The 17262-nt window shown below is 32.5% G+C and overlaps 2 protein-coding genes across 3 annotated transcripts; one reads left to right on the forward strand and one right to left on the reverse strand.

Annotated features, from left to right (window-relative positions):
- The first annotated feature begins 1834 nt into the window (after nt 1–1834).
- Nucleotides 1835–5702, forward strand: LOC110637619 (probable vacuolar amino acid transporter YPQ1). Of its 2 annotated transcripts, XM_021787832.2 has the most exons (12): nt 1835–2082; nt 2309–2351; nt 2568–2594; nt 3829–3927; nt 4011–4120; nt 4217–4385; nt 4588–4689; nt 4770–4868; nt 4958–4978; nt 5081–5139; nt 5232–5322; nt 5452–5702. In XM_021787832.2, exons 1-12 carry the CDS (start codon nt 1859–1861, stop codon nt 5497–5499), a joined length of 1092 nt encoding a protein of 363 aa, XP_021643524.2. In that variant the 5' UTR covers nt 1835–1858; the 3' UTR covers nt 5500–5702. The 2 variants fall into 2 exon arrangements, with proteins under 2 accessions (XP_021643524.2, XP_021643519.2); XM_021787827.2 differs by lacking the exon at nt 5452–5702 and having other exon boundaries at nt 5232–5444.
- Nucleotides 5703–13082: 7380 nt separating this feature from the next.
- Nucleotides 13083–14501, reverse strand: LOC110670443 (probable galacturonosyltransferase-like 1). Its single transcript, XM_021832502.2, has one exon. It carries the CDS (start codon nt 14368–14370, stop codon nt 13327–13329), a length of 1044 nt encoding a protein of 347 aa, XP_021688194.2. The 5' UTR covers nt 14371–14501; the 3' UTR covers nt 13083–13326.
- Between the last annotated feature and the right edge of the window lie 2761 nt (nt 14502–17262).

Raw genomic sequence — 17262 nt, forward strand, 5'->3', positions numbered from 1 at the left:
TCATTTTTATAAAAAATAATAGTAAATCAAATCATACTGACATAGCATATTAAATAAAACTCATCATTGACAATTTTTTAATTAAATTGAATTTTTTTTTTCTCATCAGGAAGGATTGAAAACTTCTCTTTTATTACTATATAAACTGTAAAAAAGGACGACAACAACAATATGTAGATCAAAACTAACAAGTCAAGAGAAAGTCAATAAAAAAACAATTATTATTTAATTGAGAATTTTAGATACAAACTTTTTTTTTGTGAAAACAAGCATTCAATCAAAGACAATATCATGGCTAGTACACACAATATATGAATCAGTAACTTACAATTGTTCTGAATCATGGCCAGGGCATGAAGATGGTGTAGACACACTCTGGACTTGGAGCCATGTGCTGGAGAAGCCAAATGCAAGTTTCTTACGGTAGGCTTCATATTTAGGGCATGAAATCAAGGGAGGCGCATCTTCTGAGCGTGAGACATGTCTGAAGACTTTATTTGGTTATTTTTATAATTCTTTTGTTATTTTTAGGGTTTTATGATGTATTAATTAAGGTTTTTTGGTAGCCACTTATATAAGCATTTTGTATTTTTTCTCTTAGGAAAAAACTTTGATCATTTTATGAAACATACCATTTTGGGTATTGAGAGGATTCTCTCCTTTGTTCTTATATGAACTGTACTACACTCTTAATAAGACTAATCACTTTGTTAAGTTTTAATTTGATAATCATGATTCTCTATCACTAATTGATTTTGGGTATTGGAATAAGTATTATCATAAGAAGAATTTTTTAGTTTGTTTGGGTTATATATTCGTATCAAAGAGAATGAGAATGAAGCTGGATGATTTCCAAGGTTATGTTCAACCCAACAAGAAGGGAAATAGTAAACATTGCGTCTGATCTACAATGACATGTTCTCGAAATCTTGTCATGGAGGACGAGAAGAAGAGACGAAACCCATATACAAGCTTCGTGAACTCTGATCGAGGTTTGGAAAATCATCATTTTATATGTCATACATTACAAAAATTTTTTTTTTTTTGAAAGAAATTGTTTTTGCTGTAATCAATATCTAAATTTCAAAATGATCAATGAACTTTGTCTGTGTAGATTGATTAAATTAGAATTATACAAAAGAATTAATCTCCTACTGAAAATGATTAACTTAAAGAAAAAAAAATGATGGTTTCGTTCCAACCATCATGCTAGGCCAGATTATATTTGATTCCGTAATTAATGCAAGGATCGGTGGTACGATGCATATGCTAATTAAGAAAATAAGAAATGGACAAAATATTATCCCATGTGTATAACAGCACTCTATACATGCCATTTAAATAAAATCATGAAGTTTATCTATCACTCATACACATCTGCAAATACTTTAATTATTACAGGTCAAATTTGAGGCTTCTCTCAGCAAATAAGATTATAAAATGCCATCACCTTAAATTATGTTAATTACGATTCAATTTTACTTTTTTTTTTATTTTGATTTATTTAATTTTCATTGAATATACTACTGTTACTGCATATAGAACACACAGAGAATCATAGGCCTCATTTTCTTAAGATTTGGAGCATCGCACATTGTCATGGAGAGAATATGCGGTGAACGGCTTCATCACATTACTGTTTTTAACTTTTCCCTTCGCTATGGACCACTCCACAAGCTACAAAGAAGAAAGATTGTAGAATAGATCACTTTGTATACACACACACACACACACACACACACACACACATATATATATATCCATTAGATGCATAGCCCTCTCTACCTTTGTAGCAAGCCCTCCTCTTTAAAGTTGCTCCAAGTAAAGCAGAGAGAGAGAGAGAGAGAGAGAGGTGGCCATGTCTCTTGCCTATTGTGCTAAGGAGCAGAAACCTTGTGTACGTTGGGTTGAGAAGTACTTCAAGGATTGCCTTTGCAATCTAAAAGATGAATTCTCTTTTGGTTTTGGGCTCATTAGTCTAGTTTGTTGGGGAGTTGCAGAAATCCCTCAAATCATCACCAACTTTCGCACCAAGTCCAGCCATGCAGTCTCCCTTCTTTTTCTCCTCACTTGGGTTGCTGGGTTTGTTTTCCTCTCTCTCGCTCTTAAACTCAGACGCACTCATTCTTTCCATTTATCTCTCTTCATGATAAAAGAAATAAAACAAACCAAGCAACTGTTACAAATTAATTTTATTTGCTTGATCTGTACGCATGAATCCTTTACATAACTAATAGATAATCTTATCTAGTTTCAGTTATGATTTTGTTTTTGAAAAAAATAATAATCTCTGGCGTTGTTGGTGCAGAGATGTTTTTAATCTTGTGGGCTGCCTTCTGGAACCAGCAACGGTGAGTGTACGTGACAGGCAAAGGAAGTAATGGGAGCCATAGAAAAGAGGGATTTTATGGTCCATATACAATTGCCTCATATTGGCTGCTGTCATGCCTAAACCTTTATCTGTTAAAAGTTTCATGTCTGCTTAGGCATTATATTTTTATATTATAACTTATCTGTTATAGTCTGATTTTTTATTTCTTGCTCTTTATTATATTTGCTGGATGCAGCTGCCCACTCAGTTCTACACTGCCCTGGTAAGCGCACTTGGCTGGTTAATTTTGCATACATATATTTCTGACTCCATTTACAAATTCAACCCTCAATATTCTTGCAATTGCAATTTTGTTAATGCTGCCTTTTTTTTTCTAGGCTGCAATCATAGCACATACCAACCCTTTTTTTTCTAGGCTGCAATCATAGCACTTGCCAACCTCATAGTGGGTTATTGGATAAAATTTACTTACATACATCTCATTCAATATAAATATAATAAATAAAATATAAATCCTATTATATATCTTATGTTTTATATTTATAATGGATCGAATTTAAGTAAAAATTTTTAATGAGTTATTCTTGCTGTTAGTAATAAAAATATTAGATTTTTATTGTCTAAATTTGATTCACCATAAATCCAAAATATGAAAAGTTTGTGTCTTAAAAAATCAGTGTAGATAAGATATATGTGTGATAAATTATAACATAGTTTCAAAGGCTTAAAAAAGATTTAAGTTCTCAATTACTTAAGCTTTCAGAAAAAGGAATTTTTTTAACATTACTCGCAAGTCCAAAGGCTTAAAAAAGATTTAAGTTCTCAATTACTTAAGCTTTCAGAAAAAGGAATTTTTTTAACATTACTCGCAAGTCCAAATTCATCTTTGTCTCGCCAACTTCTGATATAAGAAGAAAAGAAAGGAAAGAAAGCAACTGGTTATTAACACACAGTTCTGTGCTCCCAAATAACCAGGATAGTCCCCCCTTAACCTTGGGTTGCTTTTCATGTGGTAGGATTGCTATTATTGGAGCACAATGCATACATTGCAATCAATTGTATAATAAGATAAATAATATAATGTAATATAATTATTATTTATTTCATGTTTGATCGTAAAATAAAAATATATATTGGCAATGTTTGTAGTCATGGGTAAATTATTCTATCCTCTCAGGTACATGTAAACTCTCACTCATAAAGTTGTAAATTTCATACTTTTAAATTCAAGAAATAACTGGTTTTTTTTTTTTTAAAGTGCTGAGTTCACTGTATATTTCGCTGTAATCAAGTTGTATAATCAAACTAAGTAATAAAACATGTAATGTAATCACGAATTTATTGCAACTTTAATTATGCACTACCTAACCAACATGCTATTTTTCAGGCTTCTACAACTTCTGTTTTATCAGCTACAAGACCTTAACTAAAGTTGTGTTTGTTCTATTCCCATGCACTCAATTTTCATAATTGAGTGATTCTGCGTTCTATTTCAGCTCTACACGACAAGCACAGTAGCATTAGTGTTGCAGGGTTTCTACTATGATCATATCTACAGGTGGTGGAAATACCAGAAAGTGGATGCTAGGCAACAGGTACTCTTTTAATTTTTTTTTTTTTTTGTAAGTCTTTTAATCGAGATTAATTAAAAATTAAGGAGCTTGTTAATTGTTGTTAGGTTGAAGATGATGACAAAAAACCACTGAAACAATCCAAGTTAGCTGATTCAGGCATTCCCATACCCAAAGCCTCATCTAGAGCAACTCCTTGTAGGGAGTATTACTACACGTATGCACTTCCTTCTCATTCTAATTATATGTACATAATTTTGTTAACTAATTTAACTATATTATGATTAACAAAATTATCTTAACTTCTCTACAGTTCAGCTAGATCAATGGCAGGGAGTGGTACTCCACCGTTTCGAAGTTACCTTAAAGCTGTCAGAAGTGGTCCTTCAGCTATGGGACTTGACAATGAATCATCCTCAGATGATGAAGTAGACCCTGTTTCAGCTGAATCTGCTAGCCAGCCTAGGCCAATTCCACGATCGGTGAGCCCCTCAAGTCAACCAAAAATTATGGATCCCTTTTCATTGGCATTTCCTGTTCTTCAAGAAAGTAGTAAAAAATAAGCTTTAATTCAGTTACATTAAAGTCGTTTTCACTGGAAATTTCACAACCTTAAATGATTATCATCTTAAATGCATTCTCTGAACTTTGTATTAATTAATGTTGACTTAGTACGATTTTCAGGCTGGTTATGGAACATTTCTAGCCACAACCCTCAACCTGCCCTTACAAAGCAAGGCTTTGACAGATGCCTACATTGGATTTACCAGTAGAAGACTTTTACATGTATGATCATGAATAATTCTGATTAAAATAATTCTTTTAGAAAATTCGTCTTCCCTAAAATTCTCACTTCTCTATGCCAGGAAGGCAGTGGAATGGAGCACAGTGCTTTCGGACAGTGGTTGGGATGGCTTATGGCAGCTATATATATGGGTGGCAGAATCCCTCAAATCTGGTTAAACGTAAATTAATCTTCATTATTATTTGTAAATTTTTAATTATAATCTATTTTCTTAATTCCTAATCCAAGTTACTTAATTTCTTTGGGCAGATTAAGAGAGGGAGTGTTGAGGTGATGCTCCTATATAGTCTTCTACTTATAGACTATGCTACTCTGTGTTTATTCAAAACATGTTTATAGGATATCTAAGTTGAGATTAAACTTGACATTTAGGGCTTAAATCCTCTGATGTTTATCTTCGCATTGATGGCAAATCTCACTTATGTGTTAAGGTTTGTCTCTTTCTTTGCATAAACACATTTTCTTGATGTATAAACACATATGTATAATTGTTGGACTCACAAGCTTCTCCACATAAATGCAGTATTCTTGTTAGAACTACCGAATGGGATAGCATCAAAGCTAACATGCCATGGTTGCTAGATGCTGCCGTCTGCGTGGCACTCGACTTATTTGTATCCTTGCCTTGTATTTTCTTGCAGAATGCTATATATCCTTTTCTTTCCTTGCCATTTTCAGTTACTTTTTTTTTATTATTTTGATAATTTATCTTAATTTCCATGCCTTAACATTAACTTTTACAGATCATATTGCAGTACATCTATTACAGATACATCCATCAAAAAAGTTGAGACATGAAGAAGATTATGGAGTACTCGGATGCAAATAAGTCTGCTTTATCTTGAACCCACTTTGTATATTAATATAATTTGCAGAGTCGTAATTAATTCTTCCTATTAGAACCTTAATTAGAGATCCTTCTTCTGTTTTTGAACTAGCGAGGCTTATCTGTTCAAGGAATTGCATATGTTAATTAACAAATTAATAATCTGTATCAGCCATGAGCTAGGAGCTGAATTAAATAAATATATATATATATATATATATACACACACACACAGGAATACCTTGATTATTTGGAATTAAGATTTAGTTGTTATTATTTTATTTGATTATATTTCATTATATTCATAATTAGCGTAAAATTCAGTTCAGGGAAATTCTTGTCGAAACCCGATTCATCATGAATTAAAGACACAAACATGTAAAACTGTGGGTTGCTCCATATATCTTGTATCTAAGCTCCACAGTAGATCAGATTTAAGTAAAAAAAATCTCAATTCTAATAAATATGGATTCTTTTGATATAAATATAGGATGTGCCCACCTAAAATGAAAGATGTTTTAATATGATTTAAGCCTGATTACTTAAAATTAATTCACCAATTGCCCGCATAAAAGTGATAAAGAAATGGTGATGAAATTTATGTGCCATTCATCACTTAGTCATGAGTGGGAAGTGGTGGGACTCTTTCATTCTGAATTTTGAAATGGTGTTTAAGGAGGGGAACATGCAAACAAACAATAAACTAATCTTACACTTACAGAATGGAATTCCTGACAGTGAATTGTCATGGCTTTGATACCATTATACTGCACATGGGAGAATCATGTGTGAGAGAAACGGAGGAGGGTGCAAATTTAATTAACACATTTGAATGATATGCTGCAGATTTATACACCCAATTAATTTAATGATATGACATTAAAACAATTTCTTAGAAAGGTAACTTTTAGTCATAAAACAAAAGCAAATATTATGTTCACAGTGATTGGAACGACCATTATCAACGACCATCACCTTTATCTTCTCAAAGCACAGTTCAGAGTAAGTAAACTGAGAGGAGAATGACAGAGTAGTGTTGTTAGCAAGTATCAGACCCCTTCTTATTCCTCTTCTTTCTCTATTTATAAGCATATTAAACCTCATTTTCAAGCCATTATTCAGTTCCAAAGGCTTTGATATGTGGTGCCATATGAATTGAACACAAAATTTTCATCGTTACAATATGTTTTGATGCTAACAAACTAGCTGAGCTATTTTGCTTTAGTCACCCTTGTGGACTCTTCTATGGACCAGTAGCTTTCTGTCAATAGATTTCTTTATCGATGGATCACACTATCAACTTTCTTGCTCCGAGCGATTCTTGAGATAATTTTGAGTATAAACGTATTCTTTTGAATTATATTTGCACACGCAATTTTAGAAGATAAGTCCTTTTCTCACTAGCAGAACTTTGATCTTTCGGTTGGACGATCTGTATATATCAATAGGCTCCTTTGTCACCTTCCCTTAGTTTTTGGGTGAAGTGATGCAAATATGATAGATGTAGAAGAAATGCAAATGAGGGAAGGGAAATTCTTGGCTATATTCAATTTATTATGGATTCAATATATAAAATGTATAGTTTATATTTTAGATTTATAATAATTAAATTTAGACAAGAAATATCTATTAAAATAGCGAAAAATTATTAAACATATTGATACATAATCACTGTATCTTTCAAAATAATATAAGACTTACTCTCTAAAATATAAAAAAGACCTAAAAAGTGCTATTTTTATATACCTCAAGAGTTTATTAATCTTTCTGAAGGAAGATGGCATAAAATTTATTAAAAAGATTTCTTGCAAAGATTTTAAAGGGACAACTTAACATCCCTAAATGAGCTATAGGAACCAACTTTTACCCTTTAGAGTTTAGGATTTGTTGAAAAAAGCACTTTTTAAATATTTTAATTAGATAATATCAAAAAATAACTTAAAATTAAATTTAATAAATTTTAATCATAAAAATATTAAAATAACAAAATAATTTCTTACAAACTACTTTTTTTAAATATTTAAAATGATATTCTTTCTATAGAAACATTTTTAACCTTTCAACCTAAATGCTAAACAAGCTCTCAATCAGTAATTAAGTATTTCTTAATATAAAGATAAAAGCAACTTACTAAATTTCAACTCTCATTATAATTGTAATGTTAAAAATTATAATTTTAAACCTTTTTTATTTTTTTACCTTTCAATTGTTGGCCTTACCACTAATACTTAATTGAAACTGCAGTATAAAATATATCATTATTTATTTAATTAATTAACAATATATTTTTAAAAAATTGAGATTACTCAATTATTTTCTTAATTATAATAAAAATCTAAATACAATACATAAAAATGATAGGAGATAATAGTTGGCATTAAATTGCCGGAAAATATAGTGCTCCTTCATTGGGTTAGATGGGGCAAACCCCTTTAAAACTAATGAGGAGTTGGGGTTGGAGAGCACTTCAATTACTCTAATTTTTGCTAAAATGGGTGAAGCTTTGGCCATTAATTTCACCTTATTCCGACACCTAACCATTGTTCATGGTTCCCACTTTAGATCTTTCCCATGTGCATATGTGAATATAGATTTACAAGGTGTGATAAGTTGACTAATTTACAATGTTTAATTGACAATTATAGGTTATATTTATATCTAAGAGTAATTTATTCATTAATCCCAATGAGTTGAGTCTTTGAGTAAACCCCATGGCTATAGATCAGTTATCTTGGCCTTGGATTTCCCATTGAAAACAGTATCCATCTTGCTATTTACAAATAATCAATTTTTTTTAAGAGATAAATATACACAATTCAGTAATAAAAATGAATATTTTTTAAAATTAAAACAATTTTAATAAGATTTTTATTTATAAATAATATCCGACTTATCAAAGAATGATAAGGAATTTAATTATATATATAATTTAAAATTTTTATTTTTTGTTAATTTTAAAATGACATACATATATTAATTGAAATCAAATTCTCTCTTTGAACAATCCGAAATCCACATCGAGTTATTATGATGACATTAATTACTTTTAAAAATGGCCTAAAAATATATTAAAAAAAAATTAAAAATGGTTTGGATCTGAGGTAACCGACCATTGCAGGTGAGTTTCCATGATTGAAGCACACTCAAGCAGAGAGAGAGGACAATATATCAAATGCTTCCACTTTTATTTCAACGCCTACAATTTAGGCAAGTCACCGACAGCATTCCGTACCCTTTTCTTTATTTAGGATACACATCCAAATTACTGTATCCAAATTTAAATTTAAATAATATTATTAAAATTTAAATTCATTTCAAATCTGATTAAAATTTATTTTTAATTATTTAAATTCGTCTCAAATCTAATTATTATTATTAAAAAAAATCGAATCTATTTAATTTTATATATTTTAATTAATATTTTATATAAAAAATTATTTTAATTAATAATTTATATTTTAAAAATTTAATAATTTCATAAAATATTTAAATTTCATTTAATATAAAATAAAATATATAAAAATTTATAAATATTATTATAAAAAAATATATTTTATATTTAATTAAGTATTTATATAAACGGTTTTGAATAACGGATACTCAATATACAAAACTCGAATCCAACTCGAACTCGTCACGAGTATTATTTTTTAAATCCGAACCCGTCCCAAACCCGATTATATAATACTCAAACCTATCCTATTAGGGTTCGGTCAAATCGGGTAATGGTAAAAACCCAACCCGTTGCCATCCTTACTCTTAATATAATTACTCTGTAGAATTTTATATTTATATTCTTCTTCAAATTAAGAAAATACACTAAAATAAGTAGCAAGCTTAGCCGGAGAAAACCTTAGCTCTGTTCCGCTATACTATGTTAGTTGTAACATCCCTAATTTTTAAATTTATTATTTTTGGACAAATATTGATGTTTTAATTTTATTTAAATTTTAGGAAATTATTTGAAATTTTTTGGATTTTTGAAAACGGGTTTGATTTCCCTAAAATATAAAACTTTGATAATTTTTAAAAATTAATTTAAAAACAACGTGGCAAAACTAAAAATATATTTGGAGTCTACGAATTTTTTTAAGTTTTCTAGAATTTTTTCTGAATTTTTGGACCTCGTTTTCGATCCCAAGGTAGAGTAAAAAAATTTAAAATTTTGTATTCCGAATCGAACCGGCCGAATCAAACAAAACCTGATCGGACCGATCAAATCGGACCAGCTCTTTCTTCTTCTTCTCTTTTTCTCCCGCGCGCGTTTCCTCCTTCCTCTCTTTCTCTCCCGTTTTCTCTCTCCTCCCTCCTTCCCTTGCCGCGTCGCCACCTCCCCTGCCACCCCAGCCTGCCGGCGCGCCTCCCCAGCCACCTCCCCTCACCGCCCGCCGCCTGGAACGCCGAAAAAAGGCGACCGAAGCTACGCGATGCGCAAGCGAGCCGCTTCGTCTTCCCGGCCGAAATCCGGCCGATCCGGCCACCAATCGAACCAGGTCTTGTGTCTAAATCTATATACTCGTCGAGAGCTTTCCATAGACACCAAGAACACCGAAATCCATAGAGCGGTTTATCCAATTTTTGCCCGGAAAGTTTTAACCCATTTTGATTTTTCGACTAGATTTCTCCCAAACCGTGAATCCCACGAGAAAATCGAGAGTACTAGAGCGCTCCACTAGTCAAGAGCTTCGCGGCGATATAAATTTCAAATTTTTCCGACACCATTTTTCGGTGGGTCCTATGAAACTTCGTAGTGTTTTTCCGAGCATTAAATGAGCTTAGAAAATTCCGTAAAATTTATGTACTAACCCCCGTGTTGTGGGCTTCGTGTAGGTATCTTCAATTCGAGAAAATTCGACAGTTGTCCGAGTCTATAAATTTCCAGCCAGACAGACTGATTACCGGAAAAGTCTCCGAATTGGATCGAGGTTTTGGCTACCCCACCATTGTCAGACGTCCCGAGCACGTCCCAGAAGTCAGAATCGGCATAGGTAAACCCGAACCTTACTTTTTCATAATTTTCTAGTGCTTAAATGAGATTAAAAATCCGTAAAATATTCTTGGTAGCTCAGAAAATTATGATTCTTTTTGCATTAACCTAGTAATATATTGCTAAGGACCGTGGGACAAAGTTTTAGAATTTTTAAAGTTCATTTGGATAGTTTTTGCAAAAAGAGTCAATTATAAGGACTAAATTGAAATTTTACGTATTGTGATGGATGACTGTTTGGATGTGCCCAGGAGGGGCTGTGTGATGTGATTGAGTTATGGATATATGGATTGTGAATATAGAAGTGCGTTTTGAGCCCTTTTGCAGGTTGGGTATCCTAGGTATAGGGGAGACTCTGCCGAATTTTCGGCACGACTTAGGACGTATTTGGTCTTTTCTTAAGTTTGTATTGAGTCAAATTTATTAAATGATTGTAATAAAATTGTCAGGTGAGCCGGGACAGCCTTCTTCCTCCGCCAAGTCGCCACAGTGACCGCTGTCAAGTCTGTGAGTAAAATATCAATTTTAATTGTAATTTCGATATATTATATGTTTAAGCATGCCCATGTATCACTTATATGTATGTATCTATGTAGTTAAACTCTAGGCATGTTTTATGTTGCATTCATAACTGTTGAAGTGCCATAGATGTTGTTGTGGTAATTTGGAGCAGTGTGCGTGCGTTGGCGTGCATGTGATGTGGTGTGGACTATGGATAGGACGGGTAGACACGGCTTGAGATCTTCGCTGGGACCCAGTCCTTCGGGGTAGACACGGCTTGAGTTCTTCACTGGAACCCCGATTTGGTTATTAAGTGGAAGTCCGAGCTGAGTTCTTCACTGGCACAGGTTGGATTTAAGAAAGCTGTATAGGGGATCAGCTCCCATATATTATAATTGATATTACTGGGTGTGTGAGTGCTCCAAATTACCTTTTTGATGTTATGACGTGAAATTATTGCTATTGTTGCATTTCACTCTACAGGATGCATTAGTTTTAGATAGTTATAGAGATTATGGTTAAAATTGATATTTTACTCTCTGAGTCGAACGCTCACTCCTATTCAATATCTTTCCAGGCCACAGGAGGATATTTTTGAGGTTAACCTGTTTTTCTCCCTCGTAGGTCATTTATTCATGTTTGTGTAATTTTATAAACTTCTAGAATTTCCGCATGTGTTAGAAATATTTAAGTGATTTGGGTCTGTAATATAAATTGTTATTTTGGACCTGTAAAATTTTTATCACATGCATGTTTGATGGAATGGATGAGGGAGCTGAGCTCCCATTTATTTTTATGCTGATATGAGTATGTGGAGGGTGAGCTGAGCTCCCCAATTGATTATTTATTGTGTTTACAGGTCGGATGAGTCAAAAACTCCCCGTTGGAAGATCCATTTTATGGCCGGACTCTGTCCGGTTGATTTCTTGAAATTGGGCCCAATGGGCCTTAGAGTTGGGTTAGTGAATAGTTAAGTTTACTACGGGCCTCGGAGGCTTTAAGCTGGTCCAGGTCCTAGTGCCGGTTCAACCCATAGATCGGGTCGTGACATTAGTATTTAGAGATTGAAGTAGTAATTGATAAAAAGTTATTCTTTTTAATTTTTCAAAAATTAGAGGAATTTTTTAATTAAGATCAATAAGATAATACTACTACATTTACATTTAACAGGTAATTCAATAGTATTTTTATCAAACACTTCTATTATAAATTATTATATAAATAGCTGATCACTAACATTTAATATCTAATAATTAATAGTTATTAAAATAACTAACAATCATTAAAATAACTAATATTATTGAGCAAGATCTTAATAGTTTAATATATCATCAGTTATTGTTCTAATTATTTTAACAGGTTGCTTTTAACCCTAACAAAATAGATATTTAACTACAAGTATATAGGGTATACAATTTTAATTAGGGACATTTCACAAGTCTAATTTATTTTATAAAACGCTAATAAAAAAAGGAAATTTATATTAGTGTAATCTATTTTTTTATTCTCTTAATTAGCTCGAGGTGTAATTCTAATTATAAATATACTAATGATGAAAACATAATATTATTATAGAATCATGGGGTGTTGTAGTTAATTTGCATATAGAAGAGAACTTAACTTAATTATGTCTTAATATTTGATAAAAATTATTTTAAAATATTATTAATTAGAAGTTATTAAAAAAATTAAATTTAATATATATTTTTATTATAATAATTGTAAATTATTTTTTAAAATTATATAAAATAATATTTTTACAAAAACTAAATTTCCCACAATTTTTTTGAATGTTAAATTGAGAGGGGTCATTATTTGGTCAAACAAGCAATGTTGGGCTTTGAGCAGACAAATAGATATGATGCAAAATACAAAAGAAATTAATTAAGCAGTGATGCATTCCATCAATTAAGGGGGATCCAATCGCAGATAAAGTAGAAACTCTTCCACAATCTAATTATTTCTTAGCTCATGGAATCTGCATCCAAAGTATTGTTATCGAAACTATTTTGGCAAAGAAAATCAAAGACAAAACAGAATTGAATAAACCCTTTATACAGTTTCATCAATCGTACTTTTTTATATATTAGAAGTAATAAATATTACTGTTCTCAGGGACGGACAAGCCCGAAAAACAGGAATTAAGCAAGCTTTAAGGTCTGTCAATGGCTGCGTAATCTATAAACAAAAGTACACAACCTTTCCTCTGCCTTCATTGAACACCACAAAAATTTTACCTTCAAAAAAATTATATATGCAATGTTTCTTATTTGATATATAGAACTCTACCATTCTGTAAACTTTCTAAGATTCAAGAGCGAATGGTGTCTGCAACAGATCGTAAGGAGCCCAGAGAGCATCCAAAGGACATGGCCGGTTGGCGTCGAGGCGAGCCCATGGCTTCCCTTTGCCGCTCCAGTGCAAGAGGCTGACGGGTCCAGGATGCAAGTCTCTGCAAAGCCCTTGAAAATTGTCCCCTCCTAAACCATGCTGATTCCACCTGTGATCCACAGGCGCAATATTCCCTGCAAAAACCAACAAGAATGGTGGCAGCGAACCCAGTACGTAGATCCGTATCCTCTTCTGTAATTCCATCCATTCAACGATTTTTGTCGTGTAATCTCCTTGTCTCCATCTCTCCAAATCAATCACCATAACCCCTGTGTTAAAATAACAAGCACTGCGTCCGGCGAATATTAGCGACAGAGATGGGTTCGACCAGAACGTGGGAGTGAAGTAAGAGGTGAAGTTAGCGTTACAGTACTCCGGCGCAGCCAAGACTGTAGTTTCGCCGAGTGGTGTGGCAGCTAACACCGAAATGTCATCTACTAGAATTATATCCGAGTCTAAGTATATGACTCTTTGGACGCAAGGAGGGAGGAGATTGGCGAGGTAATTGCGCGCGTAGTTGAGAGGGGAGTCGAGGGCGGAGCGGATGGAGGTGGAGATGAGGCCAGACACGGAGGAGGTGTGGAAAGTGTAGATTTGAGAGCGGAGGTAAGGGAAGGAGGAGGTGATAGCGGCGTGAAGGGAGGCCGAGGAGGGGGAGGAAACGAAGTGGAAGCGGAGATTTTCCGGGCAGGAGGAGTGTTGGAGAATGGACAGAATCGCCGCCATGGTGCCACGGAGGTAAGAAAAGTCAAGAGTCATTGCCACGTGGACGGCTTCTGGAGAGCAAATGTCGTAGGAGGAGAGGAGTGGGCAGTTTGGAGAATTGTAGAATCGTGGAGCTTCCTTGAATTTTTGAGAACCGCTGACCGAGGCGGCGACATTGGTTGTAGCGATACACAGGATGAGGAGGAGAAGAGAGAGGAGGTGCTGTGACGGTGGTGGCGGAAGTTTGGGCATAGTGTTGGTATGAAGATAGGCAGATCTAGAAATGTGAAAGCGAAGAGGCGTTGGGTCTTATTTGAGCTTTTATAGAAAAAGAGACATCATAGCTTTGAACCCACGTTGGTTAAAGGAAGCAAGTCCAACGATTTTGAAACGAATTAAGTCTCTCGTTTCACATTTCTTTAATACTCTCTTCAATAAATAAAAAATTATATTTTTTAATTTTTAAATAAAACTTATCATAATTTGAACTAAAACAATAATAACTGATTACTAAATATATTATATAATAGCAGACATTAAAAAAAAATTTTTTATCAAAAATAAAATATACATACATGAGTTAGTAATAAGAACGAATCACTATTATGAGATTTCATATAATTTATACTTTATCTTTATTCTTTTCTTGACTTTTTATATTTTTTATTAAAGATAGAATGTACATATATATAGATTAATGACACAAATAAATCACCATTAAAATTATATAATAATTTTAATTCATATTTACATACACTCCATAATCGAAATAATTCGATAATATAAGAGCATAGCCAAAATTAGTGTAAGATTGGGTTTAGTCTGATTTGTAGTTGATCCATCCACGTCCAAGAAAGCTCCATCACAGCCGTCTCACCTTCCATCCATCCAACCATCTACAATTTCCGGTGCCCAATCCCCATTTATGCACACCATTTTTTCTGCATTGGTCAGTTAGATGATAGGTATGTACATTTCCGAGCTCAGTAGGATCAGAATCTCTGGAGGAAGACTATGAAAAAACATGAACATCCAGCTCAAAATCAGCAACCAAATTAGCCAACCAATATGTAACGCTACTAGCTTCTCAATAACAGTGGGTCATATATGGACCTGCCATGGCCGATCTAAAAGCTGCTGGACTTGATAAATCATATTTAATTAAAAAAATTAATTTAATTTTTCAATCAAATTCAGTTATAGTTGCATGGCTGGTTCTGAAATGGTCTGTTAACCATTTAAAAGAGAGCTCCACCATAGTTAGTACGGTGGCCCTCTCTCGTTATACGACGAGTCTTTATCAATTTATTTGGCGATTAACCTGGACACGTCACCTCATTGTAGTGTAACATCAACCATAAAGCTTAATTGAGCTTTGATTACTTCTGTAAACAAGCATGCCGCGTAACTCTTTTTGTGGAACCCAGAAGTGCCACCTGGGCAAAGCTTGGACCCCTGGGTTCGGAAACTGGGATTCTTGAATGGAGGCTTGTTATTGGAAGCACGTGACCTGTCACTTTGCATTTCACATTATTAGTATGAAGAAGAAAATGAATAGTGATAGAAATATTAATATGTGGTTCCTCTGTGCTCCCTCAAGTAAAAGATAATCACATCTAGTTAATTATACTATGAAAAAAGAATTACAATGAGCCTGTTCGACATTAAATTTAAAATATATTTTTCAAAAAATATTTTTAATATTATTAAAAAAATAATTTAATTATATTAAATTATAAGGGTACAGCTTAAAATCACCTAAAGGGAGAACTAATCTTAGTGCATAAAATTTTATAGAAGGACAAATAAGAGAAATTATTGTATAGATTGGATTTATCATAGATTTAAAATATAATTATATGAAATTTATATAATTAATAAATGAATCTTATTATATATTTTATATTTTAAATTTATAGTATAATGAGTCTAAGTAAAAAAAAAATTAGAAAAATAAAATGAAAGAGGAGGAGAGGAGCATGTGCTACAGTGCTGCTAGGAATGAGGAGCTCAGCCAAAATGAAATAATTAAGGGCGTTCATTTTTCAATTTGTTGCTTTGTTTGGTATACAAAAGTGTAAAGCTAAAATCCCCATTTAACACCTTTCAATCATCACCAATATCTATTGCTTTGATGTCGGCTTTTATTCAAATTCCACCTTCCTAAATTTATAAATTTTTTAATTTTATTTAGTTTTAAAAATTTAAAATTTAAAATAAAAAATTATATACATAAATTAGATAACACTTTCAATTTTTACTTTTGTAGTAATAAATCGATCCGCAATTTAATTTGATAAATTTATTCTTTATTATATATTTTTTTTATTCTAATAAAAAATTAAATTAAATATTTTAATATTATTAAATTAAAACTCATTATTTTTTATTTTTTTTATTTCATTAATGATAATTTTCACATATAATAACATTATTAAATACTATATCAATATTATTATTATAAGAGATTTGGAGTAATATATATAATCAATATAAAATTTAATAAGAAAAAGGAAGAATTATTAAAAATTGTTACCGACAAGAAGAGGGGGGGGGGTCAAAGGCGGCCGAAAAGTCAGCTCAAAAGAGGCAACGCAAGACCAACGATCTCAATCTTGTCTTTTAGCGACTCTGTCAACACATACGACAGTTTAGAGTCGTCGTGCTTCTGTGTATCAGAGCGCTTTAATTTCTCATCACACTCATCACGCTTATCTCAGACTAGTAGACTCTTATTTCCAATGCATGGAAAACACTCAGTTTTTTTCATTTACAATTAAAAGGATTTTCAGATTTAATTTGAATTTAACTTTTAATATTCTATACTTAATATATTAATATCAAACAGACTACGCATGATGATAGTTGTCAGAGCACCAATAGCAAGATCATCAACCAGAACCTTGTTTTTTAAAAAAAAAAAAAAAAACAATCACCCAGAAAGACAACATCGATCAATCAGATTTTTTTTGGCAACAATTATGTTGATTAGAAATTAATTTATGTAAAATATTGCAATAATATAAAACCCTTTACCTCTTTTTCAGCATGATGAGAAATTGACAAAATCCAGTCATTGTCTCCTTCATTTCCTTGGACAGCACCAGATATCAGATAAATCGCTACTCATAACATTAGCAAAGT

This window comes from Hevea brasiliensis, chromosome 10 (genome assembly GCF_030052815.1).
Source record: "Hevea brasiliensis isolate MT/VB/25A 57/8 chromosome 10, ASM3005281v1, whole genome shotgun sequence".
Taxonomy (NCBI): domain Eukaryota; kingdom Viridiplantae; phylum Streptophyta; class Magnoliopsida; order Malpighiales; family Euphorbiaceae; genus Hevea; species Hevea brasiliensis.